Here is a 26,870-nt window from a genome sequence, read left to right on the forward strand (position 1 = left end):
CCATCGCATAAAATTCACACCAGAAAATTGAACCGCAACTAACGCTGAGGTTGGATTATCAGAGTTTGAGATAAACAAAGGATCAATATTACCTCCAATTTCTGAATTCTTAGAATTTAAATTCTCGCCAGATTCTGTAGTAGAAATCGCCATATTCACTAATCAAAGAATTGATTATAAAATCTTCAAGAATTATTTCAAGATTCACAAGAAAATTCGAAGATTTTAGTTCATATAAAATGATGAACTTAATTTCATTTGAAACTGATCTCTTGACAGAGATCTTGCTCTGATACCATGAAGAAACTAATCAGCTAAGCAATGTTGCTGTTAGTTTAGAGAGAAGGAAGAGAAATCTTATTCATAGAGAGAGAATGAAACTCTTACAATATGTGTTTTACAATCCAGGAATAGAGAGAGAGAAGAGAGTATTTATAGTTAGTTATAACTAACTAACTTCTATTTATTATAATTTACAAGATATAACTTATACACAATATATCATCAAAAGTTAAAGCATTGCCTAATTGTCTATATAACGATGTACAATTTAGCAAACTTATCACATATATATAACATCATACATGATGCATATAGCAGTTACAAACTTACAACCATGTTGTTTCTTGAGGCCTTAAGCGGAGTAATTGCATATTTGCATGCAGTTCCAATTAGTATATCAAGTACACATGTAGAAGTATAAAGAATTTAAGAGGTCCCTCTTTTTCACCCAAAAAAAAACAACATACTATATAAGAAATAAAGTACTTACATTGCAAATTTTCAATTTAGTTAAAATATTTTTATGAAAATCAATATATTCATATTACACTATCCTATATTATAAATTTTATTGAAATGAAACAATGTTTAAGCTAAAGTTTTACTCTTTGTTTAGATAAGAGAAAATGGAATGAAGGTAATTAGGTAAAACGAGGCAACAAGTTCCCTTATTTGGATAAGAGATTGGAAGAAGGAAGGAGAAGGAGAAGGAGATCAGAAAATGATCCATTTTTCCTCCCTCTTTAACAAACATCATTCCTTTCGAATTAGACAGATTTAAATGAAAAATGAAGCTCGATCTTCCCTTCTCTTCCCTTTCTTTCCTTGTATTGCTTAAGCTAGGAATAATGAGGCCAACTCTCAACTATTCACATGTGGGATAAAGGAGTTTCATTATATTTACATGTGGAATGGATTAATCATTCCCCTTACCTCACACTTCACCTAAATGATACCGTTAAAAGTTCAAAACACAAAACATAAGATGACAAACATCACCTAATGATATGTCTTATTTGACCCACCTAAGACCTAGGTGTCCTCTTTTTGACATAACATTGCACGTTTTTATGGTAACTAATGCAATAAATAAGATGTCTTATTACCAACTCCACTTTTTTTTAACTTCTCTCACTTTTTTTCAAAGAAAAGAAATCTCCTACTATAAGGACGTAGAGCTTCAACTAATGTTAGCAAAAGCACCATTCTCAACTCTAAATATGGCCAAGTCTCTTAACCATCTCATTGTGTTATGTTTCCTAGTAGTTGCTCCTGTATGTCTCTCCATGAAATCCCAAGGGGGTCCTCTCTACCCACAATTCTACGGCCATTCTTGTCCAAAAGTTGAAGAAATTGTATGGTCTGTGGTTGCCAAGGCTGTCGCTAAAGAGCGAAGAATGGCAGCTTCCTTGCTTAGGCTCCATTTCCATGATTGTTTCGTCAAGGTAATGATCTTAAACACATATATTAAGTACTTGTTTGGTTGATACGTATACATAAAGGATTATATGTAGTACGGATTCTTAAAAAGTGGATAAGCGCGAAGTTGTTTGGTTGACAAAAAATACCAGTAATATGGAGAATGTTGTTTATTACTAAGTCAATCAAACAATCTTTGACACTCAATGGCGGATTTTCATTTGGGCAGGCCTGAGCCTGGCCTCGTAGACTTTTTTTTTAAAAAAAATTAAGCCTTGTAGTTTAGAGTCCAAACTTTAGCATATACAAACGAGTTACACGACATCATAATATGTTATTGTGGAAAAATCTGTCCCTGTAGCAAATCTTTGAAGATCCGCCACTAATGACACTTCCAGGGAATGTTATTCCTTAAAAATTACTACTTCATGGAAGCAATGCTCCTTATGTTGAACCAAACAAACATAAAAAGTACAACAATTTTGGTCATATGATTATTCTTTTACCTTGTTTCTTATTCTTTTGGGTGTACAATGATGACCACTGCAGGGTTGCGATGGTGGTGTGTTGCTAGACAGCAGTGGAACCTTAGTAAGCGAGAAGAGATCAAATCCAAACCGAAACTCGGCTCGAGGTTTTGAGGTCATTGATGAGATCAAAGCAGCTGTGGAGAAAGAATGCCCTATGACTGTGTCATGTGCTGATATCTTAGCCATAACTGCTAGAGATGCTACTGTTCTTGTAAGAATGCCCTATGACTGTGTCATGTGCTGATATCTTAACCATACATATGTACATGAGAATTATTATAATTCATCGTTTATAAATGTATGCAGACTGGTGGACCAAGCTGGGTGGTACCATTAGGAAGAAGGGATACTCTAGATGCTAGTTTGAGTGGCTCTAACTACAACATTCCTGCTCCTAACAACACCTTTCAGACCATCCTTACCAAATTTAAGCTTAAGGGGCTTGATTTAGTCGATCTTGTCGCGCTTTCAGGTATGTTAATCATATTTTTAGCTCTTTAATTAATGTAGAGAAAGGCTACATAGATAATCATTTGGCGTTGAACAAGAGAGAATGGAGCATTTTGGTGATTACACCTGTGTGTGTTTAAGAACCAACTCAACCAAAAGTTTAAGCGGATGGTTGTAGTCCAGGAATAGTATAATATGTATCACGTCCCTTCACGCGTTGAAGTGTGGATGCAACATGTCTCCCTTATATCTGGCGCTAAAATATTCAACTTAAAAAGGAGAGGGTGGATGAGTTTTGAACATGTAGCCTTTATGTCATGGTGGCTTTAGGTTAAAGGACCAACTCAATCAAAAATTTAACATGGTGGTTAGAATCACAGGAATAGTTACATACTCTTTCAAACTATTATAAGCTTATAATCCACACTTGATCTTTCGTTGTTGAACCGTTCTCTAAATTGTCTTTGTAATGATTTGTTTACTTAGTCTAAAAAAAAACAAAAGGGTACATTGATATGAAATCAAATTCCAATCTTGCGAAGGAAAAGAATGTCCTCCTTTTAGGAAAGTAGTGTTATTGTATTATTGTATAAACGGTGCTGATGGTGACTTGTTTGTCCTTTTAGGAGCTTTATAGAGTTAGGATACTCATAAATATTATGCGTACCAGTTTGTGGCTTACACAAGGTATTAAAGCTAATACAGTTACAAAAAGATGTTTTGAACAAGCTGGAAAAGACTAAACATCTCCAAACTAGTACATTATGTTTAACAAAGTAAAATTTACCAAAACGCCCGTCGTTTAGTTAACCAAAAGTTGAGGTAGGGTCAGCATGAGAGAAAGAATATATGGATTAGCAATTTAGCATCTTATTTCACTTTTTAGATGTCCAATAGTTATACGGTTACACCTTTCATTCCAAAATACTTATATCCATTTACTTATACAGGATCAAAAACACATCTTTAACGACTATTATAAAGATTATGTGAGGATATATATAAATCTAAAAAAATTCCACATAATAATGTTTTTTCTTAATAAAAAATTATATGGTTAAAGTTGATGAATTTGAGTTTAGAAAACAAATGGATAACATATGTGAAATACAAGGGCAGATCTAGGGGGTGGCCTACCCGGGCCTCGGCCCACCCCATGATCCAAAATATCTATAAGTAACTTATACTACCTCCGTTCTTTTTTAGTTGCAACGTTTGACAAGTTGCACTATTCATGTTCTCTTATTTGACCACATTTATTGATTTATATGTTAAACAAAATATAGTCATGTGGGGTCTTGTTTGATTCGTTTCGATGTAAGCTTTCATAATATCAAATTTTTATAATTTTTACTTACATACAATTAGAGATAAAACGATTTGAAATTGTACATTGGCAAGCGTGAAAGTCAAAATATTGCAACTAAATAAAAACAGAGGTAGTATGAGATAGTAATGTAAATAGGTATGGTGGAGCAGGTGGTTGGAGCACGAGTATACTAGGCTCAAGTCATGAGTTCGATTCTAAGGACATTTGTTTTTGGTTTTTTTCAAAGAAATTAATCAATAAGTTCGACCCACCCTATATATAAAAATCCTAGATCCGTCACTGGAAATAGATGGAGTAATTGATGATTTTTGGGATGAGGTTTTAACTTAAGGGTCCTTATATTGTTGCTTTTACAGGGAGTCACACAATTGGAGATGCTAGATGTACTAGCTTCAGGCAAAGGTTGTACAACCAGAGTGGAAACGGGCAACCAGACAACACTCTAAACCAAGCATACGCATCTGTATTGCGTACCCGTTGCCCGCAATCGGGTGGTGATCAGACTTTATTTAACTTAGACTATGCTACCCCTTTCAAGTTTGACAACAGCTACTACAAGAACTTATTGGCTTACAAAGGCCTACTCAGTTCTGACCAAATTCTAGTTACCAAAAATCAAGCATCAATGAACTTAGTGAAGCAATATGCTGAGAACAATGCGCTATTCTTCCAGCATTTTGCTCAGTCTATGGTTAAGATGGGAAACATTGCTCCTTTGACTGGCTCAAGGGGAGAAATCAGAAGAGTCTGCAGAAGAGTCAATCCCTAATGTGGCCATAAACTATGTTGCAAGGAAACAAGTTAAATAGCTTTCAGCCAATTTCGGACTTTATTAGCATGGAAACGGTTGGAGTTTCAACAAAACGTTTTGGAAACGGGGAAACTTAGGGTCCTGGTTTTCGTGCTTCTTAGAGATTATTTATAACTGTGTGTTGTATGACAGAATCACCTTATTTTGGGGGTTAAACTTTAAAGTGTTCATTGTTGTGTTGAGTGAAGAGTTGATATTCCTTGGTATATCTAAAGATTGTAAGTCAGATAGCATAGCAGTTTGTACGCAACTATGTGTATGTGTTTATATCTTCTCTTGCAATAAAAGATTGTTCCAGTGTAAAAATGGCTCTTCCTCGTTTAATTTGTATATACTTCCTCCGTTCTGAAAAGAATACAAAGAAAATCAGCAACCATTATACTACGACAGATAAAGCATTCAACCATAATCATAGTATGAAAGAGATAGATTAGAGTAGATGATTTTGGAACTGATGTCGCAGGATACCGCCAATATGGCAAAGACACCTCCTTTTAGTATATCAATCCAGCAACTCGAGTAATACTTCTTCATTCTCCTTTCACAAAAAAAATCATTGTGAAATAAAGAGGGTAATTTCATGTTTAAAAATCCTGCTTGAATCATATTAACCATCATAGATAGCTATTCTCTAGAGCTTGTTAACTTTGGCTTAGCCCAGCCTGCCAGCCATTATGTCAATGACTGAATTCAAGCTTTTAACCATGCATGTAAAATGTACTCAAGGAAAACTACCCAAGCATGAAGCAAAAGTCTTGAACAGCTCGAATTTAACAGCTTGGTATCATGGTGCAGACCCCAAGCTTGGGGCTAGCAAGCACACCAAGTAATCAAAAGTGTAACAAGAAACATTTGCCAGTTGAATCATGTGATGTTCGACACGGAAATTCCCTGCAAATTGGACAACATCAGAGCTGTACCAAAACAATTCTATGAATTAAGTCCTAACATGTAGTTGAAGACCTAGAGTGAAGGCCTTTCTCTAACAAGAAAAGCAATGTTAGTCAAATTTAAAAAGCATATGCTTCAGCAGCAGCATTGCTTTGACTGCAGACAATTAATGTAACATAAAAAGTTTAGTGATGCACTAGTGCATAATCTGGTTTTTCTTTCACCCTTAACTTCATATCAAACTTTCAACTAAAGACTCTAACTCAAAAACATGTCTCAGCTTAGCCCTGTAATCCAAGATCATCTTTTCTGTATCTGTTGCTTGCTCCATCTCTAAAGAAAGTTGAAAGTTCGAAACGTGAATTATCTCCTCAAGGTTAGCAATCTCTGCTCGTTTGATAGCATAGTCTTTTTCATAAACTTGCAGCTGATCTTTTATAATCTGAACTTTTGACTTTTGCTGAATTAGGCGCTGTTTCACATCAGAAGTTGGCCTCAGCACTGATATAGCCAGCTTTGCTTCATGGATCAGATTGACCCTGTTCTTGAGCCAGCCAACTTCTACACATTCTCCTTCAATATGACTGAGAGAAGCCAGTATTTCTTCAAGTTCATTCCTTGTGATGGCTACAAAATTAGTTGTCTTCAACTTTTCAAGAACTTCACAAAGATAGACCAAGTAAATTGAGCGAATAGCTACTGGTTTGTCACAGTTAACAGCTATATCCCCATGCTTAGAAAGAATAGATCTGAGAGGGTCAACATATTGAGGTTTAACCTTATACCCCCTAACAGATATGCTGCTCTCACCTTCTAGAGAGTCTACTTCAGATTCATCATCAGCATTCATTTGCTCAGCTATCTCAGTCAGATTCAAGCTTCTAGTTGGTAGGTTATTGTTCCTTAGGGAGCCACAGCTGACTCTGTCTTCTTGGGCATTATTTGATGCCACATCGTCCGCCCTCTGCCCAAATGTCATATCATCACCAATACTTTCCAGGTTTCCATGTACACCAGCCACAGGAAGATGTGCTATTTTCTCTGATGCAGATTGATGATGATGGCTACTCCTCAGATAGCAATTGACAACTCCCTCATTTGGGTTGTTTTTTGTATTGTTTAGCATCTTATTGCCATCACTAGGTGACATATCCTCATCAGAATGAGTGGCACTGGCACCTGAACACGAAAGAGGGCAAACTGTCATTATATTTCCATATTGATTATCCTCTCAATACAGGAAGGAATTTTAAAATTTGAGAAAATACCCTGATGCAGAGTTCCTTCTAGGTCTGCAGCAAATGCACCATGCATGTTCAGATCCACTGCTTCTGGATTCTGAAATATAAGTAAGACAAGTTTCGTATTGACATACAGCAATGGGTTTATACAGCAAAAATCTAAACGTGTAGTCACTCTACGTTCAGGGTAAAGGAACAGTAGCATAGACATTAATTTCAAATGCGTTAACATCTAAAATATACCTTCATTACAGAAAGTTGGATATCAGCTTGAAACCTTGAACCAGAAAGGTTTTCATCTTGTAACTGCTGAGTTTTCTGGATGGAGTTTGAGTTCCTTCCATCATTTTTAATACACTCATCTGAAATCAACTCTTCAGTCTCTTCTTCTTCTACTTTTTGATTGTAAGTGATACTGGTATCTATAACCCTCCTTGCCATCCTTTTTATCCCTCCTTTATGAGAATGCATAATTGTTACCTGACCATGATGCTTTAGCAAGTCAGGAAAGAGGAGCCTATCTCCTGAGCGCTTCAGCTGCAAAATAAGATTTTACCATTATATGGATGCACAGCAAGACGCGGTCTGTTGAAGTGATTATAGATTGCTCAAGTGCAGAGAGAGGATAGAACATCAACAATGCTCGTTCCATCACATAGCCTAATCGAAAAGTAACAATTCCAGGGGGTTTGGAATTTAATAAAAAGAAAACAATTACCCTAGCTCAAGGACTTCAAAAATCAACAAACGATCATGCCAAGATCCTCTAGAAACTTTATATTGTTAACCAGTAATCTGCATAAGTGCTCACAATATATGAATGACATCTAAAAGTTCATATCTTGGATAAGATGGATAAGAAGATCCTAAATAGGCTTATGCACTACTATATCTTGCATGTTAATGTTTTATATTCATGACCTTCAACTCAACTTTATATTTTGCATGAAATGGACCCTTAATCCATATTCATCCATTATATGGATGTTAAAAGGATAAAGCTCTAAACACAGTGTCTCACATTATAGTATTACAAAGGAAGTATGATCTTCCCAAAATGAATGGTTTGTTGCATTACTGCATTAGCATTTAGCCATCTAATTGCTCCACATCAAACAAACTGTTAGAGAGCCTATCTCAAGTACAACACATTTCATATGGTCCATCATAATCCAAGTAGGTTGCAGGATACCAGGAACGGGAACGGGAACGAATTTGGGTACGGGGACAGAAAACAACAAGATTTTGAAATTTTAGGAATGACAAAAACGATAATGACAAAAACGATATGTATCGTATCGGGCACGGGTACGAGTAAGAATAGTTGACCTAAAAGAAGTACCCGCGCTACCTACTAATCCAAAGTTTCAAATTTTGCTAAATTTTGGGCACCCATTAATATATCACTACTGAAAGCCTTAAACTTTATGTGGGTTTCAATCAAATTTACCTCTTACCCAACAAGCTAAAAACATCAAAGATCACATTTTTTTCAAGAATTTAGCATTAAACAAAAACCCCCCAAAACTCCACATTTCAAGTAAAAATATAACATATTTTTGAACACCGAAAAAAATTAGTATGAAAGAAAAATAGCACCTGGGGAGCAGAATGAGGGGAGTGATTCTTTCGAGTGTATGTTCGCTTCACATGATTGACTTTGTTTATTTCACCTGTTTCTCTAATTTTTCCTCTTCCACTTCGAGTGAACACCATTTCTGTTTACAAGAGAGACAACAAAGATGAGAATAAGACAGAGGTAATTTTTTTACAGAATTCTCTTGAAGCTTTAAGCTTGTTAATCTTTCTATAAAAACAAACTCAAGAAAAGAAAAACAATTGAGTTTTTCAAGTGCCTGTGAAATTGTAAATGGTTACTGAAGATGTAAATTTCAAAATTCAAATTTTGATGTAGCTCAAAGTACAAAAATGCAGTGTGAGATGTGAGTGTGTATGAGAGGAGGAGGGAGGTGGGCAGTAGAGTAATAGGAGTACTGAAGAACATGGAAATGGTGTCTGTAGTACTCTGTCATCAGTGGCGTGAGTAATAGCATGAGTCTTCATTTTGGGCAAAACACTTTCTTTTCCTAAACGGAAGGAACAAGGAAGGGAGAAACGAGTCATAACTCATATTCTCATAACTCATACCTAAACATTTGTTTTGTTGAGGAAAATGCCATCCATTTTTTGAATTTTTTCCTTGAATAATGTAAAAGTGGGTTTTAATTTCAGAAATATGCCAAAAAAAAATTCCTGTGTACCGTCCTATAGATTATTATTTTTCTACGCAAGTAAAACCGCTACTTGCTTGAAGTAGCGGTTTACTGAATTTTTTTTTTCTACTTAAGTATAACCTTGACGCTGAGTGATATAAACCGCTACTTCAAGTAGCGGTTCATTAATGAAAATCGCTACTCCAGGTAGCGGTTTACTGAAACCCCCAAATGTTTAGCCTATATTTCCGAATATGGGATGTCCATGGCCCGTCTCTTTTGCCAAAAAAACAGGTTGGCCCAAAATCGCTGGCAAAAGATCATGTTCAAAGCTCGCTAAATTTGGGTCGTGTCAAATAAATGTTGCCCACCTTTAGTTTATGTGATATTGTGATACCCATATGATTCAACTTTTGCTATCTTTTCATCTTACCTTAAAAAAAAACCAAATACAAGAGCTTTTGGTACCAATATGAGGAGTACAGGGTAGCAAAAGTTGTCTTCGATATCGCACGATATCTAACAGGCGATGCCTAACCAAACTCTCGTAGTAGTTGTTTGAACATATATGTGGTTCAGTGGTTGGTAACGTACTAACGTGGCATCATCTAGAAATAGACCCTCCACCTTTAACCTTTTGATCAACTAAGGCCCTCTTTAGTTCACATGTTTTTACATAGCTGAACTTTTTCTAACTTTACATAACTTATTTTTTTTCTCAACATAATTTATTTTTGTTGAAGTGAATACGAACTTTATTCTAAGATAAATTAAACATGTTCTAAAAATATGTTTTCTTCATCGCCTAAAATCTCCCAAACTTATCTAAAAGTATTGGTACTTATTGAAGTTTACTTTAAATGAAAGTTTATGTAATCTCTTGTTTTAGTCCAAATAATTTAACAGCAAATATAATACAATATAATTTAAGATGGATAATAATCCAATCAATAATCTACTCAAGAATGATATTTATATTATATGTAGAGATGTACAATAGACTCGGATGTATGGCATAGGTTTTGGACTCACAACCCCTTTGGAATAATAGATCATCGTTCATAATATTGTTAGTAATGCAAAGAGGTATATGTGTCATGTACTTCTTATGTGCAACAATGCAAGTAGGGGTGGATATATGATTTTAAGTTTGGTGTCCTAAGTAAACCATGTAATTAAAGAACATAATGAGAATAATAAAGAATTTGAACAATAATTTCATGGCACATTTGATGATGAGAACCGAGTTTCAGATTTGACAAAACTAAAATTTTATATTGTTCATGTCAGCTATTAAAAAGTACTTTCATTAAATTCTAGTCATATTCTATCCAATTTTTAAATATATGTAGCACTTTAATATCTCTTTTTTCTAAAGGGATACTTAAACTTTTATAACCCAAATACACATATTTGACCACATTGATGGCTTAATATAGTAAAATTCTCACATTTATTTGACAAAGGCAGTGAGATCATTGAAAATATATAATAGGAAAGTCTATGGTTAAATATTTTGAGTTAAACATTAGAATATAAATGCCTTTTAAGTCTTTAACTATGTTAAAAAGATGGAAAGAAAACAAAATTAACAAAGGAAAAAATGATGGATAAAAAAGAAAGAAGGAAAGGTGTAAAAAGGATCACATGAAATGAGAGTGAAAATAAATGAATCGTGCCCAATTATGTATTCATGAGCATTGTAGTACTCGCACGGATCACTTGATCATATTTAATTACCTTGCTAAAACATACACGCAGAAGTACTTTAAGTTCTTATTCTGTCGTTTGACGTGCAAAAAGAAAATTTCTTTTTGTTATTTATTTTAGGGGCTCGAGTCATCCAATACTCTTTATAGGTCCGTCCCTGATGCACGCATAAATTCATGATAAAAGAGAGTATGACATAGCCCATAGGTATTTAATATGGCTAATCATTCAACATTTTTTTTATATACAAAATCAATTATAACCCCTACTATTGTATTCAAAGCTAGTAAATAAGTCGGGTCATATACTCATATCATATTTGTATCGGATTCATCAGCAGAGGGGTTGAAAATTGAAATCCCTCAATTCTAACACAACCCATACATTAAACAAATTAACAAACCTCAACCCTAACCTGATCGTTTATTAAATGACTTACAACAATCACCCGATCTATTTCTTTGACCCGTTTATCAAGCGCGCAAATATATGACGAGTCCACACACACTAACAAGACCCATACAAGTTAAACCCGGATCAAACTATTGAGTATTGAGGCAAGCCCCTTCTGTCCTTCTTGACTTGGGTTGGGCCTTAGTAAGTCGTAAATTTCTCATTTCATCACCTACATCTTTTTAAACCCTACATCCTTCTTTCATCTCCTACCATAGTATACCTGCACAATACTGTGAAACCTAAAACTGCGAAGTAAAATTAGTCGGAAATGGGTCAATTCAGGGTGAGAAATCAATCACTCATCTTCTTTAATTTAAGGGATTTTTATCAACTTCAATGAATTTCTTTCTAATTTGATTTATTTTCTGGGTTGTCGAAAAATGGATGTGTAACAGTTTCACCAATACCAAGTGGTGGGAAGAGCTTTGCCAACAGAATCTGATGCGCATCCCAAGATCTATCGCATGAAGCTCTGGGCCACAAATGATGTTCGTGCCAAATCCAAATTTTGGTACTTTTTTTCTCATCTCTAATTTTCTCCTTTTTTTTTTTGGTTTTTGAGTTTATTTCTGGGTATAATGGAGATGAAAAAAACGTTTTCATTTTTGGTTTTTCAACAGGTATTTTCTGAGGAAGTTGAAGAAGGTGAAGAAAAGTGTTGGTCAAGTTCTTGCCATTAACGAGGTATCTATCTATAATAATTAAGATGGTTTCTTCCTACTATGTATTGATAACTAATCATATGTCAACATTGTGAACTACTCACATTGTTTAAAATAATAGTCAGCTATATGATTTTGAAATGTTTGGAATTAATTGTCATGTTTACTACTCCCTCCGGTCTTTATTAGTTTACTCGTTTCTTTTGGGAGAAACAATTTATGTTAAGGTTGAATGTATGTGTGATGGAAAATTAGTGATCCTATTTCAAAAATAGAAACAAAAGAAATGGGTAAACTAATAAGGGACATCTAGAAAGGAATACGGGTAAACTAATAAAGACCGGAGGGAGTACATAGCAATGCATTATGTTTCATGCTTGGATTTCTCATGATATGAGCGCCAAGTTTGTGAGTTGTGAGTGAGACGATCATAGGAAAGGTATGTTTTAGTAAAAATCATGTGTAATCTTTAGATATGAAGGGATGGATAATATGAGAACTATGTGGTATGTGATGTAGCAATGCTGGTTATAAGCTTACAATAGGAGTGTATTGGAGTTTGGAAGTATATTTTTGAGTTCCCCATTATTGTATTTGAAAGAAAGTAAAGAGATGAGAGAGAGTATTAGTTCCATTGCCGAGCGTGCTTATCTTCTGTAACCTCGTGATTTCCACACAATACTGGTGATTCAACTCTTGATTTGGCTGGATAATTTGAAGTTGAGAACTATTTAGAAGTAATTACAAATTTCTTTTGTATACTTTCATAGTGAAGGTGTAGATGTCGTTATGGTTCCAGTGGGGAGAGAAAGAGATGAGAGATAGAGATCATTTCCTCCACAAAGTATGTATATCTTGCGTAACTTAATGTTTGCAAAAGGATACATGGGTTTCCATTTAGGCTTTCTATGTGTTGGAGAGAAGTGTATGGTTGTTTTGGCTTATTTTTTTGGGCATAAATTTGATGTTATAACATACTATGTAATATACTTTCTATGCATGGGCTCATACTCTTTTGATCTGTCCACAGATCTATGAGAAGAACCCTACTCTGATCAAGAACTATGGAATATGGTTGCGGTACCAGAGTAGAACTGGTTACCACAACATGTACAAGGAGTTTCGTGACACCACATTGAACGGTGCTGTGGAGCAAATGTACACTGAGATGGCTTCTCGTCACAGAGTGCGGGCTCCATGCATCCAGATTATTAAGACGGCTACTGTTCCTGATGAACTTTGTAAGAGGGAGAACACCAAACAGTTTCACGCCAAGGATATTAAGTTCCCATTGGTTTTCAAGAAGGTTAGACCACCAAGTAGGAAGCTCAAGACAACTTACAAAGCATCAAAGCCTAACCTGTTCATGTAAGGGTTGACTTGAGTTTAACGCTCGTTTTTTTACTAAGAACAAATTGAGTTGCATTTTCTAGTTTCACTAGTTAAGGTATCTTGAGGTATATGATATGTATTTGCTCATAGACAGATTATGCATATTGTTAATCCAAAACTAGTTCTTTCTTATCATGTTCCTTTGATCATCTTGAATATGAAGACACTTTTTTCGAGCTCTTACTGGCAGTATTGTGTATTGTTTATGAACAATTGAACATACACCAGAATTGTGAAAGCGGGAATTTTGGATTTTGTAAATTCAACCTCACAGATTGAATTTAATTGTATTAGGTAAGAAGAATGATATTGAGAGTAAAAGCTTAGAGAGAGAAGTCTGGAAATCTCTATTTATATACAGCTTACAAGCTAGTAACCAAAAGCTTCTAATAGAAATAAGTCTCTAACAGAATCCTGGCTAAGCTAACAGATTCTGAGCTGAGCTGTACATATAACTTACAGATTTACAGAGTTGAATGGTTGATATATGACCATCTTTTTTTTGCGCCTAAACACTTGTGAAACTGGAAGCATTACTACTGCAAAATGCACTCCTTCCATCTTCATCATGCAAACTGGACACCATTTCTTTCACTTGGCACAAGTTGAATCTCTTTAATCTCATACTGATTGGGTTCTTTTCATTTCCATCATTTCTTTTTGATTTATCACTCTTTTACTTATTTTTGGACATCAAATAAACATGCAAACTAAGGAGGAAAAGATACAGAACTATTATTGGTCTTACACCAGTTGGCAAGTTGATGCACCCGCTTGACCTGCTCTCTTGAAACCTTGAGAACTTGACACCACTCCAGGGTACCTGCAAGTTGTTTAATTTCACTTACCGTCCATCGATTGCCATGACTTTAGAGGATGGTGATCGAAGGCAATGTACTAGTGTGGCTGAATCAGTTTTAATGCAAACCCTCATGCACTCATGTGTGGTAACCCATAATAGGGCTTGTAGGCAGGCAATGGCTTCTGTTTGCAGAGCTGAGATGGCTGGTCCAACATCTCCAGCACCAATAGTGTGGTTTCCGATTGTCTCTTCGAGAGTTCAGGCATGACCACCTTGTTGATGGACAGGATCCCATGAGCCGCATGAGTGTCGTTGCATAAGTATAACCGTAGTGATTATACTTTTGATATAAGGTGAGATAGAGAGGTCAGAGGTAAGAGCCCAATCATCCCCTAAATTCATGAGATGAACACACCTTGGAAGTGTAGGTGGGGATTCAACTTTCTTCTTTTTATATTAGCGAGGGAAAGTCATTAAAATCCCGTATTATACACTAATGGTGTTGCTTTCAAGGAAATTCATTGCATACATTGCTAAATAACAAATATTTGTCACCATGTAAATTCCATATATATCCAACGATGAAAATATGTGATTTATCTTTTCATCTCTTACATTTTGCAATATAATGCTTTAGTAAGAATGTAATAACGTCAAGATTGTTATAGTTTCAACGAATCCAAATGCCCAAACAATGTTTAGCAAGATTGACAATGGCCTCGTTTGGTAAAATTAGAGATTTGAACTTATATTAGAGGATTCAGCTAGTCAATCTTTAAATTTGAGTGTTTGGTAAAGAGAGATTTTGATTAGCTTATTGAGTCTGAATTTTTTTTTTTGAAAAAGTTGGGGTGAAGAGCTTTTTGACATTAGAGATTTGAGAATGAGTGTATTAGTTACATTTATGTCCTAAAGTTGTTGAAAATTACATGTCTTGATTGGTTATTTTACATAATCATATAACAATCAATTATCAGCTACTTACCAAATACATTTATACAAACAGTTAGTCAAATCAGCTAATACAATTAGCTAACAGTTAACAACTATCCGCTTATTACCAAACAGGGCCAATATCAATATATTGGAAATCCAGTCTAATTGTTTGCATTGATGACGATTATTTCATCTCTAGACAATATTACTTTGATAAAACATTTGTGAAATAGTTTTCACTTTAAGCTTGTTGCCTTTTGGCATCACATACTACAAATTTCAGTCAATAATTCTCGTAAATAAGAATAGGAGACCAACTTAAAGCATGACAAATTTGGCAAAATATGTAAAATTGAAGGAAAATTTGACTATAATAATCCCAAATTCCCAACTATGGTGTTCCAATTTTTATTTACTCTAGACTACTATGTATTATCTCAAAATAATCTCAAACAATATCCTCAATAACCATTAACTTGCCAAATAAAGATTGGTTTGACAATTTTTTTCCAGCCATTACTAAGGACGCTCTTACTTCACAATTTTTTTAATTGTTGTATTTTACCATTTAGATAATTTTTTTTTTTTGAGGGGCACCATTTAGATATTTTTTAGTTGCTACATTTGTCAAATATTTCTACTGTTAGTACGTGTACCCACATATTATTACCTTTATACCCTTATTTTGTTTCATCACACAAAAAGACAACTACTTTACGCTTTATTGCTTTATTTTTCGATAGTCCACACTTGTTTTTTTTGCCAAGTTTCCTACATTAAGCACAATAGTAAAACAAATAATTTCCCTTATAAAAAAAGAAGAAAGGAATTTCCGAATTAGAGTTTGGTCACAGTATTGGCGTATCAAACATGAAAAAGAACATATAAATCCCTTGGTGAGGTCGTCGGAGAATCCATCGCCGACGTCAAAATGACCGGAAAACGGGAGTGGGAAAACGCCACCGCCGGCGCCATCGCTGGTTTCGCCACCGTCGCAGTCATGCATCCTCTCGACGTTGTCCGCACTCGCTTCCAAGGTTAAAACTTAAAACTACTACATACACTTTTTCTATGTCCTCCATTTTCTTCTGTTTTTCACCATAATTTTGATTTTAATTTTAGTTTTATGTTATTGTTTTTGATTCATGCGTTATTTCCAGTGAATGATGGACGAATCGCGAACCTTCCAACTTACAAGAACACTCCTCAAGCTCTCTTCACCATCGCTCGTTCTGAGGTTTATTTACAATTTTCAATTTTTCTATGCCTAATTTTGTTGCTTCCAAAACCCTAAATGATTATTCTCTTGATTATTTCTGCAATTTTTAGCTTAAATTGAATTGTTTGACAGAAATGTGCATGTTTACAGTATTGGTTAATTTCTGTGTTGGAAATTAATTGCTTCAATTAGCACACTCTATGCTCTGAACTGAAATGATTATCTCAAATTTTGACTTTTTTGTGGTCTTCAACATGAATATGATCAACTATTTGTTACTCGTGTAATGTAATAAAATAGTTGCACAGTATAGATCAACATAGTTTTGATTGATTTGAGATGGCGAATTCAGGACGGAGTGAATATAGAGGTTGCTGTTTGATCTATGTACTTCTTTTTAGTTTGTATCTCTTATTTGAGACGGTATTTGTGGATTATTGAATTTCCAGGGTTTGAGAGGGCTTTATGCAGGATTCTCTCCGGCTGTTCTTGGATCATCCGTTTCTTGGGGACTGTTTTTCTTCTTGTAAGTTGGTGCTTAGTCAGTGGCAACTTTTATACTATAAAATTAAGCTCATTTGTGCTGCTGGAGAAACATAAATACATGTCATCTGTATATGTGACTCATGAGTCACCGTCGCCTGTGTTACTCAGACACGGATTGAGTGTCTACTCGGATACGGGTGTCCAAGTGTACAACTCGGCTATTTTGTAGAAAAAAGTCGGTTTTTAGTCTAAAATAAAGTATCCAAGTAAAGTGTCGTTTCGGACACGACACGACACCTCGTTTTTGAGGTAAATGAAAGTGTCGGAGTAACACTGACCGCCCCCTTTATTTCTTAAGGCTAATGTGTATACAATGTGTTTATTGAAGTAGAAGTGTTTTTCGTTTTTTTATGCAGCTACAGCAGAGCCAAGAAAAGGTATTCTCATGACACGGAGGAGAAGTTGAGCCCTAGATTCCATCTGGCGGCAGCTGCAGAGGCTGGAGCTCTGGTAAGTTCTGTGAAATAACAATGATATAGTTTCAAGCTTTTAGAAAGGGCATTGGTTTTCTTGTTTGAGATATTGAGTTGGCTGCTCTAAGTGCTTGTTGGAATAGGATAGAAAGCATCAAGTTAATAAACACAATCATCCAGATGACTGATATAACCGTCCAATGGAACACCTCTGTCGAAAAAGGGATATCTTATAACACCAACAACATGACCTGCCCTCCAAATTCGTGAATAAGCAGCCGTTCGTATGTACAAGTACAACAATAGAAGCTCTGCTACTTCAATTCTGTTATCAAAGTTGAGATAAAACTTTGTTCCCAACTGCACAGTGTAATTTGCCATACAGAGAAAGACGCTTAAAGATACATCAGATGTGTTTATGCTACCCCATTTAGCCAAATTTTCAAATGCTGGTCACTTTGTCTGCCAGAATATGAAGTATGTTTTTGGCAAGATATTTAGGCCTTAGAGTGTCCGCATTTTGATTCTTGAGTTCTGGCATTATTTCATGCACGTGAGATAAGGAAATCTGATAATCTTGCCTTATTGGAGCGTATCTGGTCCCAATAACTACTTGAACTCGCCTCTTTGTCACTTTAGAGGTGTGAGATGCTTGTTCTCATCATCGATGTCTCCTTGTCACTTGTTAGATTTGATGTCTAACCAGTAGATTTATAAATGATTTTCAGGTTTCTTTTTGCACAAATCCTGTTTGGCTCATTAAAACAAGATTACAGCTTCAGAATCCTCTTCACCAAACTCGTCAATATGCTGGTGTTTATGGTTGGTCTCACTTTTTATTCAACTTAAAATTGGCTGTTGGATGCTTTCATGGGTCATGTTACACTCTAGAGTTGTCAAACCTGTGAACTAGCAGATTTGATGGAACTATTGATCGGAATTCTTTTCTAATTAGCAAGTTTCACTTTTGCTGGGAAAGTATTTGTGAGTGCAGGTGAGTTCTAGGCTATAGCTACAGTTAGATAGAACTCAAAGACGGTTTGACTTTTGTATCATGAACTATGGCTTCAAACTCATTTGTTTATGCAGCTCCTGATGCTACAATAAGTGTAGTATGCACTTCATACAATTCAGTAATTCACCCATGCCTTTTGAATAGTAATACATCTTTAAAGTTGGAATTGGGCTATGCATCAGGAAATTTCGAAGCTAAAATTAAAGGCAAGTTCAAGTATGGGAAGTTGGTACTTACGTCGCAAGGGAGATTACAAGGTTCCGCTAGCCTAGTGGTTGAATTTTCTTCTGTCTCTCTGTGTTCCTTTTTTTTCCTTTCCTTTCTGGGTGGGGTGGGGATTGGGAGGCAGTGGCACCCTGTTCTGTGTTGTACTTGAGTGCAGGGTGTCCTACCAGTTCGTAGTTTTCAGGGTCCTCCTCAGGATATAAGTGTACAAATTGAGACTTGCTCTATCATTGTGTACATGTATTAACTGTATCTCTGTAGCTGTTGTATAGACCTCTTTTCAAGAGTTGAATGGGAGGGAGTTCATAATTGTTATTTCTTTTTTGTCACTCCAGATGCTTTTAGAACCATACTGAAAGAGGAAGGCTGGACTGCATTCTATAGAGGAATTTGGCCAAGTCTATTCCTGGTTAGATTTTTCTCACTATTTTTTCTTCAACCCTCTCTCTTTCCCAGTTCATTTTGTAACCTGAAATAGTGTGGCCCACTTTTGAACTAAGCATGCTGGATGCTTTTGTTGGAGATAATCTTTATGCAGATTTTTGCTTTGTGGATGAACTTTTTTACGCTTTTCATTTAAAGAAGGAAGTGGTTAACTTGGTATCTTGTGGAAAATACTTTGTCTGGCTCATTGATCTTCTCGGCTAACCATATAAATTGCAGCGTGCCTTTTGTTTATTGAAGATTGGGATATAAGACTTTTTCATGCTGTATGCTTACAATCATGCTACCAGCTAGTTATACTTTAGGCCTAGTAGTTTTGAAGTTTATTGGGCATCCTCGTTGGGCACCAAGGCTGCCTTTGGGGTTTCATATTTCTCAAACTTGCTTTCTTCCACAATGGCATGTTGGCCATCATATATACCTTGATAAGCTGAAAATATGGATATTATAGACCATTTTGTATTTAGTTGATTACAGATTTATGGACCATTTCAATTTCCAGTCTAGATTGCATGCTAGCCTTTGAGCACTGAGAGTGAAGATCTGAAAGTATTTCATGCCTGTAACCCTGTTAAACTGTTAAAATTCAAGAAAGCGCAGGGCAGGATTTATTTAGCTTTATTACTTCTTACACTGGTTAACTGAGATATTGTGCGTCCATAGCATAGCTCTGCGGTTAAAGGGAAAATTCTATAGGAACGCTATTAGATCAACGTTATTATATGGGTCGGGATGTTTGGCATTCAGAAAGTGATCATATGAGGAATTTGGGGTTAGTAAAGATATGTATGTTTGATGTATGTGATAGAACACCTTAAGAGATAGCATTTGGAATGAGGCATCTAGAAGTTGTTGGAGACTAGAGCTACGAATGTTAAAGGAGAAGACAAGTGAAAACCAGTTACATGGTTTGGGCATGTGAGATGTCTTGGTAAGGGTAATGGAGAGTTGGTATTATGTAGATTTTAAGATGAGTGAGGGAGAACAAAGATGACTTGGTACTTGACAGGGAATCAAGGCAGAGGATCTATGTGGATGACTGCTGGAGATTAAATCTTGATTCATACAGCCAACTCCATCCTATTGAGATGAAGACATTTGCATTGCTGTTGTTGCTGTAATCATTTCACTTAGCTGAGCATTGAGTTGTAATAATTTTACTTACTGTAAACTTCAAGATGTAACTCTGGTATGCTCATCTGTTGAACTACTGCTTTCAGCAGGTCTCTCACGGGTCTATACAGTTTGCAGCATACGAGGAACTGCGTACTCTTATTGTTGACTTCAAGTCTGAAAGGACCAAAAGTAAAGGTGCTGAAGTTTTGGTAGGTCTCGTTCTATGCTTTCAGTATGCAGCATCTCTCTGCACATGAAGCTCCATTTTCAAGTCCTCTGGTCTTTTGTACAAGAAAACTAAATTTTCTTTTAATATTTCTGCAAAACATAAATATGAGGGCCTAAGTGAGTGGGGATCGGTTTGATGTCTATTTGTTGGAAGTTAGAGTTCAGTAAAATCTAATCACCACAGTGGACTCAAGCTGACTCATATTTGTTGCCCTATCAAACAGAATTCACTAGACTATACCATTCTGGGAGCTTCTTCTAAAGTTGCCGCCATTCTCTTTACATATCCTTTTCAGGTAAATTTTACTTGATTGTTCTTTATTGTGTAATATCAATATGCTTGCTGTTCACTGATTTCTTCTGTGTTTTCACAGGTCATCCGATCAAGATTACAGGTAAGAATGATATTGTGGTGGGGAAGGGGGGTTAAAAATATTGTATTTTTGTGCTCTGATATCATGCTTAAGTCGACCTTTGAGACAAGCTGTAGTTTGTTCACTTTATTGTCTTTGTGTCAATTGAAATTATATGCTTTCTGATGCAGCAAAGGCCGAACACTGATGGAGTTCCAAGATATGCAGATAGCTTTCATGTGGTGAAAGAAACTGCACGGTGAGGCTAATCTTTGCAAATTTTATAAATATGAAGTCTGCATCTTATATCTAAGCAATTGTGTTATGCCATCTTGATACATGACTTGTTTCCCATTGCTCTGCCTTTAATCCCTTCTGGGTCAGAGATTAATTTACTCACCCATTGTCATAATTGGCAGTTGATTTTATCCTATTCCTGTTACATATTAGTGTGTTATGTCATTGCATGACCATCCCCAATTTAATAAAGATGGCGATATATTGAATTTGCTTTTATGAGCAAATTATACCAGAAAAGCACGATACTCATCCTACCCTGTATCCTTTGCTTGTCTTCTCCAAGGCAAAACAAGAGCTGTATTTTCATGATGGTTCTTTTTCTTCTTTTTTCACTTAATAGTAAATGAGCTGAAGTGTATATAAAATAAATATACAAATTTTATATGTATAGAAGTTCTCAAAAATCACCATTCATTGATCACAATCTTTGCAGGTTTGAAGGTCTTCGTGGTTTTTACAAAGGTATCACAGCTAACTTATTGAAGAATGTACCTGCATCTGCTGTAACTTTTGTTGTATATGAGAATGTTCTAAAGGTATTTAAATTGACTAGAAGGAAAGATTGATCAATTCTTGTTCATCTCCTTTTCCTTATATCTTCCGCTACCTCTGCTCCTTGATTTTTCCTTTCTTTTTGATTCCTCTCTCCTTTTCTGCGCCATTCTTGAAGTAGTCAACAAGTTGGATGCAGGACTAAAGAAATGATAGGGAATGCCAGTATAAGGAAAGAGTTCTGTCCTGTGTACTGGTAGTCATAGATAGCAATTGAAATGCTGCCTTGTGTCCAAGGGTTGCATTACATTTCACGTGGTTATATTACGAGTTTATGGCAGTTTTCTTGCAGTGTACGTCAAGTTATTGTGCATTCGTGCTTGTCACAGTTTTTTGCACCACCCTTTGTCATGTTCCCTTCGAGTGCTTGGATCCTCTGTAGACAACTTTTTTTCTCTTTTTTATTTGGGGTGGTTTTAACTGGGGTTTCTGTAATGAAATACAAGGCAAAGCATATCGAATGGGATTAGCTGAAGTTGAAAAATCCTTTCATAACAAGCTTCTAGAAAGCAAATGTACATCTGAACCGGAAGCCAAAATCTGAACCATGGCTAAGATTGTCTAAGTACATTTTGTCCCGACCCAGAAACACTAAAATTTAAAAGTATATGCTATTATCTTTCCTATACTTGCAGTGTCTGTGGGAAGAATGTCCAGAATACTGGTCGAACATAGTCTCCAATTCAGCACTCACAGAGTACTTTATACTCCAACGCATAGCAGTTCGACTTTTAAGAGTAAAAGAGCGTCACTGGTCTGAAGAATTATCTTGAAGAAAGGATAATATCTCATTCGACACTTCTTGTGGTTTTTCCAGTTGGATGAAATGGTGGCCGTCAAGAATGACAACTTTTATATCAGGGACGAGGGCCCTGAAGATGGAGCCTTCAATGTATTCCCTTGTTCCAAGAGTTTCAAAACCGATATCTTTTTTGCCGATAATGAACTTCGCTGGAACTGTTATCTTTGCTCCTTGCCAGGGCGCTAGCAGCTCCCAGTTCCTAAGACATGACATAGTTAACAAATCACAAGTCATGCACTGCTGTTATGAACAAAAAGACATGAGAAGGAAGTGATGAATGTATCTAGGAAATGGAGAAGTTTGTCCAAGTGATACAGTGTCTATGGGTATAGTTTCTAGCGCAATCTTTTATCAATGGTACAATTTAAGCCCTACCTCGATCCTTATGTGAGGCTATCCACCCAGTTAGATTAGACTTATATACTGTCTCCCCGCCAAACCCAAGGAGGAATCTAGTTTGCTCACCTCCTCCAAAGTATAGAGGGAGGAGTCAAGAAGTCAGACTATTGACCCTTGGCCTTGGAAAGGCCACCCACGGTACAATTGAGGCGTGTGGATGCCAATGGCTTAGTGCCTTGGTAAAGTCTTTTGTGGGTTACATGAAATCAGGGATTATTCCTTGTCTACATCATTGTCTTCTGTGATTCTGTATGCCTACTCTTTTTTTCTACTTCTTAGGCAAATGTCTACATGGTATATATCGTAGTTAACATAGGTGGAACTGGAAAATGCATAATCCAAAAGCGAACTACTTACAGGTCCATAGCGCGGTAGTAGTTGAAAGGGCCGGTGAAACCAGACTCCTGAAACTTGTCTGCATAAACCTGAAGTTCTTCTTCAGTGATCCATGGTGGTAACATTGACGGGGTCGGTAGATAGTCTATCATCTCCATTCCCTCAGGTGCTACCAAATTGTCTATTCTCCCTACTAGCAGGTATTTCTTCATCACTGTCAGATAGTCATACCTTGCAAATGCTGTCTCGGCTCTTCCTGGCTCCTACATATACCAACAGCTAATAAGTGTCAACTTTTTGCTGCTCAAGGGAGAGAGTGAAACAAGAGAGAGAGGGGTTACCTGGAATTGACAGGCATAAAAGTCTTCTCCAAAAGATCGTCGGAAAGAGTCAGTAGGCTTGGTGTTGGGATCTCTGGGGAAGTAGGGAACAGATAGACATACCACTCCTTTCACTCTATCAGGCCTGAAGAGGCTCAAGTGCCATGCTGCCGCAGCTCCCCAGTCAATTCCCACAACAAAAGCCTTCTCCAACCAAGTTTCAGATATAATTAGTTAACCTTTCATTGAACTACTTAAAGCAAATAAAGAGGGATCTTATATGTATATGCAGTTATTACCGTTGGTTCACCAAAGTAGTCCAAGAGGCCAAGAAGGTCAGCAACAATATGTAGCATGGTGTAAGAGGAGGGGCTGATGGGCGAGTCTGAGTCGCCATAGCCTCGTAAATCAGGGGCGACAACGTGATAACCATGGTTAGCAAGAAACGGAATCTGATGGCGCCAAGAGTACCATATTTCTGGAAACCCATGCAGCAGAAGTACAAGGGGTCCTCCTGTGCCTTGTTGCTCTGCTATGTGTATCTTAACACCGTTTGTTTTCACCCATTTGTGCTGGATTTCTCCTTCCATTTCTTTGCTCTGGTCTCTGGATCTGATCTCGTTGGTTGTTTCTCTCTTTTGGGATGGGTGCAGACTGCCGACTCCGGAGCGAGTTTTTCAATGGCTGCCCAGCTATCTGTTAGCCAGTATTTTAATTGTCCTCCTTAACTGCATGAATTTAATAATGAAACTTGGCGTTCATTATCTAATCTACGTACGCATGGTTGGTAAGTTTAAGGAAATTAAAGGATCAAAGTCAAGGAAACTTTGCAGGGAGCTGTCATCAATATATTTTATTAAGTACATGTATCCATCTCTTATTTTAATATGTTAGGAAATAATTGAGCTCAATTATACAAAGGCAAGATCCCAAACGGTTTGGTAACAACTAGTGGGTATGGTTAGCCACACTCTTCAAATCCATTGAGTTGAAAGACATTACAACTCATTAATTGTAGGCCAACACTACCATTCACATGTGGGTTGAGTTCACATACAAAATTGGTACGGTTTCATTGTAAAACCAATTGGTGATTGGTAGAGTAATTCACCAGTTTATATGTTGGTCATTCTCTCTCTAATTTTTTTAATGTGGACAACTAGTTCATAACTTATGTATAGGTTATACTTTTAGCACATATACATAGAAATTAATTAATTAGTTAATTAGTACTACTTAGGTCTTATTGACTAGCCACGCATGCTGTTTTATGGTCAAATATTTGACCTTTGGGTAAAATACTTATACACAATATTGGAATGGATAACAAAAAAAATCCTATCTTATATCGATGAATGGCTGCTCAGAAAAAAAAAAAGAAAAGGAAAAAGGTTTATCTCGAAGTGAATACCTTTAGGCCAATTTTTTTGGGAAAAAAACAATCTAACTATTGGATAGTAGTGCCAAGTTGCCAACCACCTGGCTAGTACCCCACGCTTAATATTATGACACAGAAGAAGACGGATAATTATGTTCTATTGACAGATGTATTAACATATCAATGAGAGTTTTACCAATGGGTGTGTAAGTAATGTTAAAAATATTGTTTGGTATAATGGTACAAGTATACATTTTGCAACCATTGTTTTAGGGAAGCGAATCAAGCGGCGGATTTCATGACTCATAGGGGTGACGAGACTTCGTTTTTATTGTTATTCGTTTTCTTCTTCCAATTTGATTTTTTCTTCCATCATCCAAAAGATTTCTCATATTTCATAACCACCTTCTCAAATTAAATAAAATTTCAGCAATTGATATTAAATAGCATTGTGCATTATAATTATTACATTAAAGGAAATATTACTTAAACAATTATAGAAGAATTACATCAAATATTACCAGTACATTAAAGGACAAAATTAATAAAATTCATACGATTGATACTCTATTACAGCAAGTAAACTAATTTTTTAGTTCTCCTAACATGTTTTAACATTAACCCATTTACAATAGGTGGATAGTTATTTAAATTGAGAATTCAGCCATGTTGATCTAACATGTTTTAACATTAGAAAAGTAGACACACAATCTCACATATCCACAAATTGCAAATTTTCCATATTATTATAGTTCATCATACACAAATCCTTAATTAAGCCCTCACTATCTATACTAATATATTAAAAGGCGTGCGTAAATCAGGAACGGTGCCACGTGGCGCTCTCCCTAGGGAGTTTTAGTTCATGTAATCCATGTACAATAAAAAAATTAGAAAGTGCATAGTATAGGTTTTGATCCCATGACCTCAAGTTTATGTACTAAAGTTTTAACCACTAGACCAAGTTGTATTTATTGCTATCATATCAAAGTACAAGGAGAATTAATAAAAGTGACTATTGTGACTTGAAATACATGTACCATACGGGATTTCTAGAGAGAGAGGCTCTGCCTTCTCTCTAGAAAACCCACCTAGCTCCCCTAATAGTAAATCCTAAAAACCCTAGCCTCCAAATCAATTTCTTTAGAAATCGAAACCCTAGCCTCCTCCCTCTTCTCTTTCTCCTAGATCTAACCATTGTTATGGCTTAGTTGTGTCTTCTAGTCCAATCTTCTCCTGTCCTCAGGCGGACTCTTTCTTTCTAGCCTCTAAATCTGCTTTTGCCATTTCTAAAATCAGTCAATTTGGAATGGTGCTCGCGGTGTGGGTTTGCTCGCGGTGGTTCGTGAGTGTTCGTTTGCTCGCAGTGTGGGGTCGTGTTTGCGGTGGATCCGGCGAGTGATTGGGAGCTTATTCATTTTCGGTGGTGCTCGTCTTGCCCCCGTGAAGGGTTCGACGTCGATTTGGGCCTGGGGAGATGGCGTGATGCCGCGGCGGAGCATTTACTCGAGTTCCTTAATGCTCATTTTTTCTTCGTTATTTCTGTCCTTGATGCTTTGCTTTAGAGGGTCTCTCTTGTGTAGACACCTCCTAATTTTCTCTCCTTATCAAAATAAATAAAATAAAAGTGACTATTGTACATTTGTACTCAACTTCCACTGCTTGCGGCCTAATTAACCAGTCCACCAAAAAGCCAAAATAGTCCCAGCACGCAGAGAAGAGAATGCCTTCTCTAGTCTCTACACGATCTACTGGCCACACCACCGGAGCACCGCTGCACCGAGGCACCGAGCCACATACAGTTAAACAATGATAGAGAAATAACTTGTATAGTTGGACTAGATTGACCTGTATGAAATTCCGATTTTACCAAACACTTCTTTTTACCGACCTTAAAAAAAAAATAACTACATAGTTTTAGCAATATGAACACAAGATATTAAAAAATTAGTAAATTTGTCATAAAAAAATGGAAAAACGTCAACCGTTGTGTTGCTCCATAGTCCATACATGCACCGTTTCATAATCCCACCTCTCTGGCTCTCTGTCTTCCAGTCTCTCATCCTGACTTTGTTCATTGTTTCTTTCCCTTTTAATTA

The 26,870-nt window shown here is 36.3% G+C and overlaps 5 protein-coding genes across 11 annotated transcripts; 3 read left to right on the forward strand and 2 right to left on the reverse strand.

Annotated features, from left to right (window-relative positions):
* The first annotated feature begins 1,422 nt into the window (after positions 1–1,422).
* On the forward strand, positions 1,423–5,128 carry LOC104895083 (peroxidase 72). The gene is made up of 4 exons (XM_010681493.4): positions 1,423–1,727; positions 2,251–2,442; positions 2,538–2,703; positions 4,368–5,128. Exons 1-4 carry the CDS (start codon positions 1,470–1,472, stop codon positions 4,778–4,780), a joined length of 1,029 nt encoding a protein of 342 aa, XP_010679795.1. The 5' UTR covers positions 1,423–1,469; the 3' UTR covers positions 4,781–5,128.
* A 609-nt stretch (positions 5,129–5,737) lies between these two features.
* Positions 5,738–9,092, reverse strand: LOC104895084 (hypothetical protein). 4 transcript variants are annotated; one of them, XM_010681495.4, is made up of 5 exons: positions 8,950–9,092; positions 8,554–8,672; positions 7,198–7,491; positions 6,982–7,051; positions 5,738–6,892 (listed from the first exon to the last, which is right to left on the reverse strand). In XM_010681495.4, exons 1-5 carry the CDS (start codon positions 8,957–8,959, stop codon positions 5,946–5,948), a joined length of 1,440 nt encoding a protein of 479 aa, XP_010679797.1. In that variant the 5' UTR covers positions 8,960–9,092; the 3' UTR covers positions 5,738–5,945. The 4 variants fall into 4 exon arrangements, with proteins under 4 accessions (XP_010679797.1, XP_048493752.1, XP_010679798.1 ...); XM_048637795.2 differs by having other exon boundaries at positions 8,980–9,089; XM_010681496.4 differs by having other exon boundaries at positions 8,811–9,087.
* A 2,367-nt stretch (positions 9,093–11,459) lies between these two features.
* On the forward strand, positions 11,460–13,563 carry LOC104895085 (60S ribosomal protein L18a-2). The gene is made up of 4 exons (XM_010681497.4): positions 11,460–11,616; positions 11,729–11,844; positions 11,954–12,017; positions 13,026–13,563. Exons 1-4 carry the CDS (start codon positions 11,602–11,604, stop codon positions 13,365–13,367), a joined length of 537 nt encoding a protein of 178 aa, XP_010679799.1. The 5' UTR covers positions 11,460–11,601; the 3' UTR covers positions 13,368–13,563.
* A 2,351-nt stretch (positions 13,564–15,914) lies between these two features.
* Positions 15,915–24,258, forward strand: LOC104895086 (folate transporter 1, chloroplastic). Of its 4 annotated transcripts, none has more exons than XM_048637786.2 (12): positions 15,915–16,162; positions 16,286–16,362; positions 16,794–16,870; positions 17,247–17,340; positions 18,032–18,125; positions 18,879–18,952; positions 20,208–20,312; positions 20,556–20,627; positions 20,706–20,726; positions 20,876–20,943; positions 21,418–21,520; positions 21,658–21,832. In XM_048637786.2, exons 1-12 carry the CDS (start codon positions 16,057–16,059, stop codon positions 21,679–21,681), a joined length of 915 nt encoding a protein of 304 aa, XP_048493743.1. In that variant the 5' UTR covers positions 15,915–16,056; the 3' UTR covers positions 21,682–21,832. The 4 variants fall into 4 exon arrangements, with proteins under 4 accessions (XP_048493743.1, XP_048493744.1, XP_010679800.1 ...); XM_048637787.2 differs by lacking the exon at positions 21,658–21,832 and adding an exon at positions 23,097–24,258 and having other exon boundaries at positions 15,916–16,162; positions 21,418–21,446; XM_010681498.4 differs by lacking the exon at positions 21,658–21,832 and having other exon boundaries at positions 15,916–16,162; positions 21,418–21,604.
* On the reverse strand, positions 22,003–23,983 carry LOC104895087 (uncharacterized). Its single transcript, XM_057396070.1, has 4 exons — positions 23,693–23,983; positions 23,415–23,597; positions 23,095–23,336; positions 22,003–22,537 (listed from the first exon to the last, which is right to left on the reverse strand). Exons 1-4 carry the CDS (start codon positions 23,981–23,983, stop codon positions 22,285–22,287), a joined length of 969 nt encoding a protein of 322 aa, XP_057252053.1. The 3' UTR covers positions 22,003–22,284.
* Positions 24,259–26,870: the final 2,612 nt, after the last annotated feature.

Source organism: Beta vulgaris, chromosome 6 (assembly GCF_026745355.1).
Source record: "Beta vulgaris subsp. vulgaris cultivar EL10 chromosome 6, EL10.2, whole genome shotgun sequence".
Taxonomy (NCBI): domain Eukaryota; kingdom Viridiplantae; phylum Streptophyta; class Magnoliopsida; order Caryophyllales; family Amaranthaceae; genus Beta; species Beta vulgaris.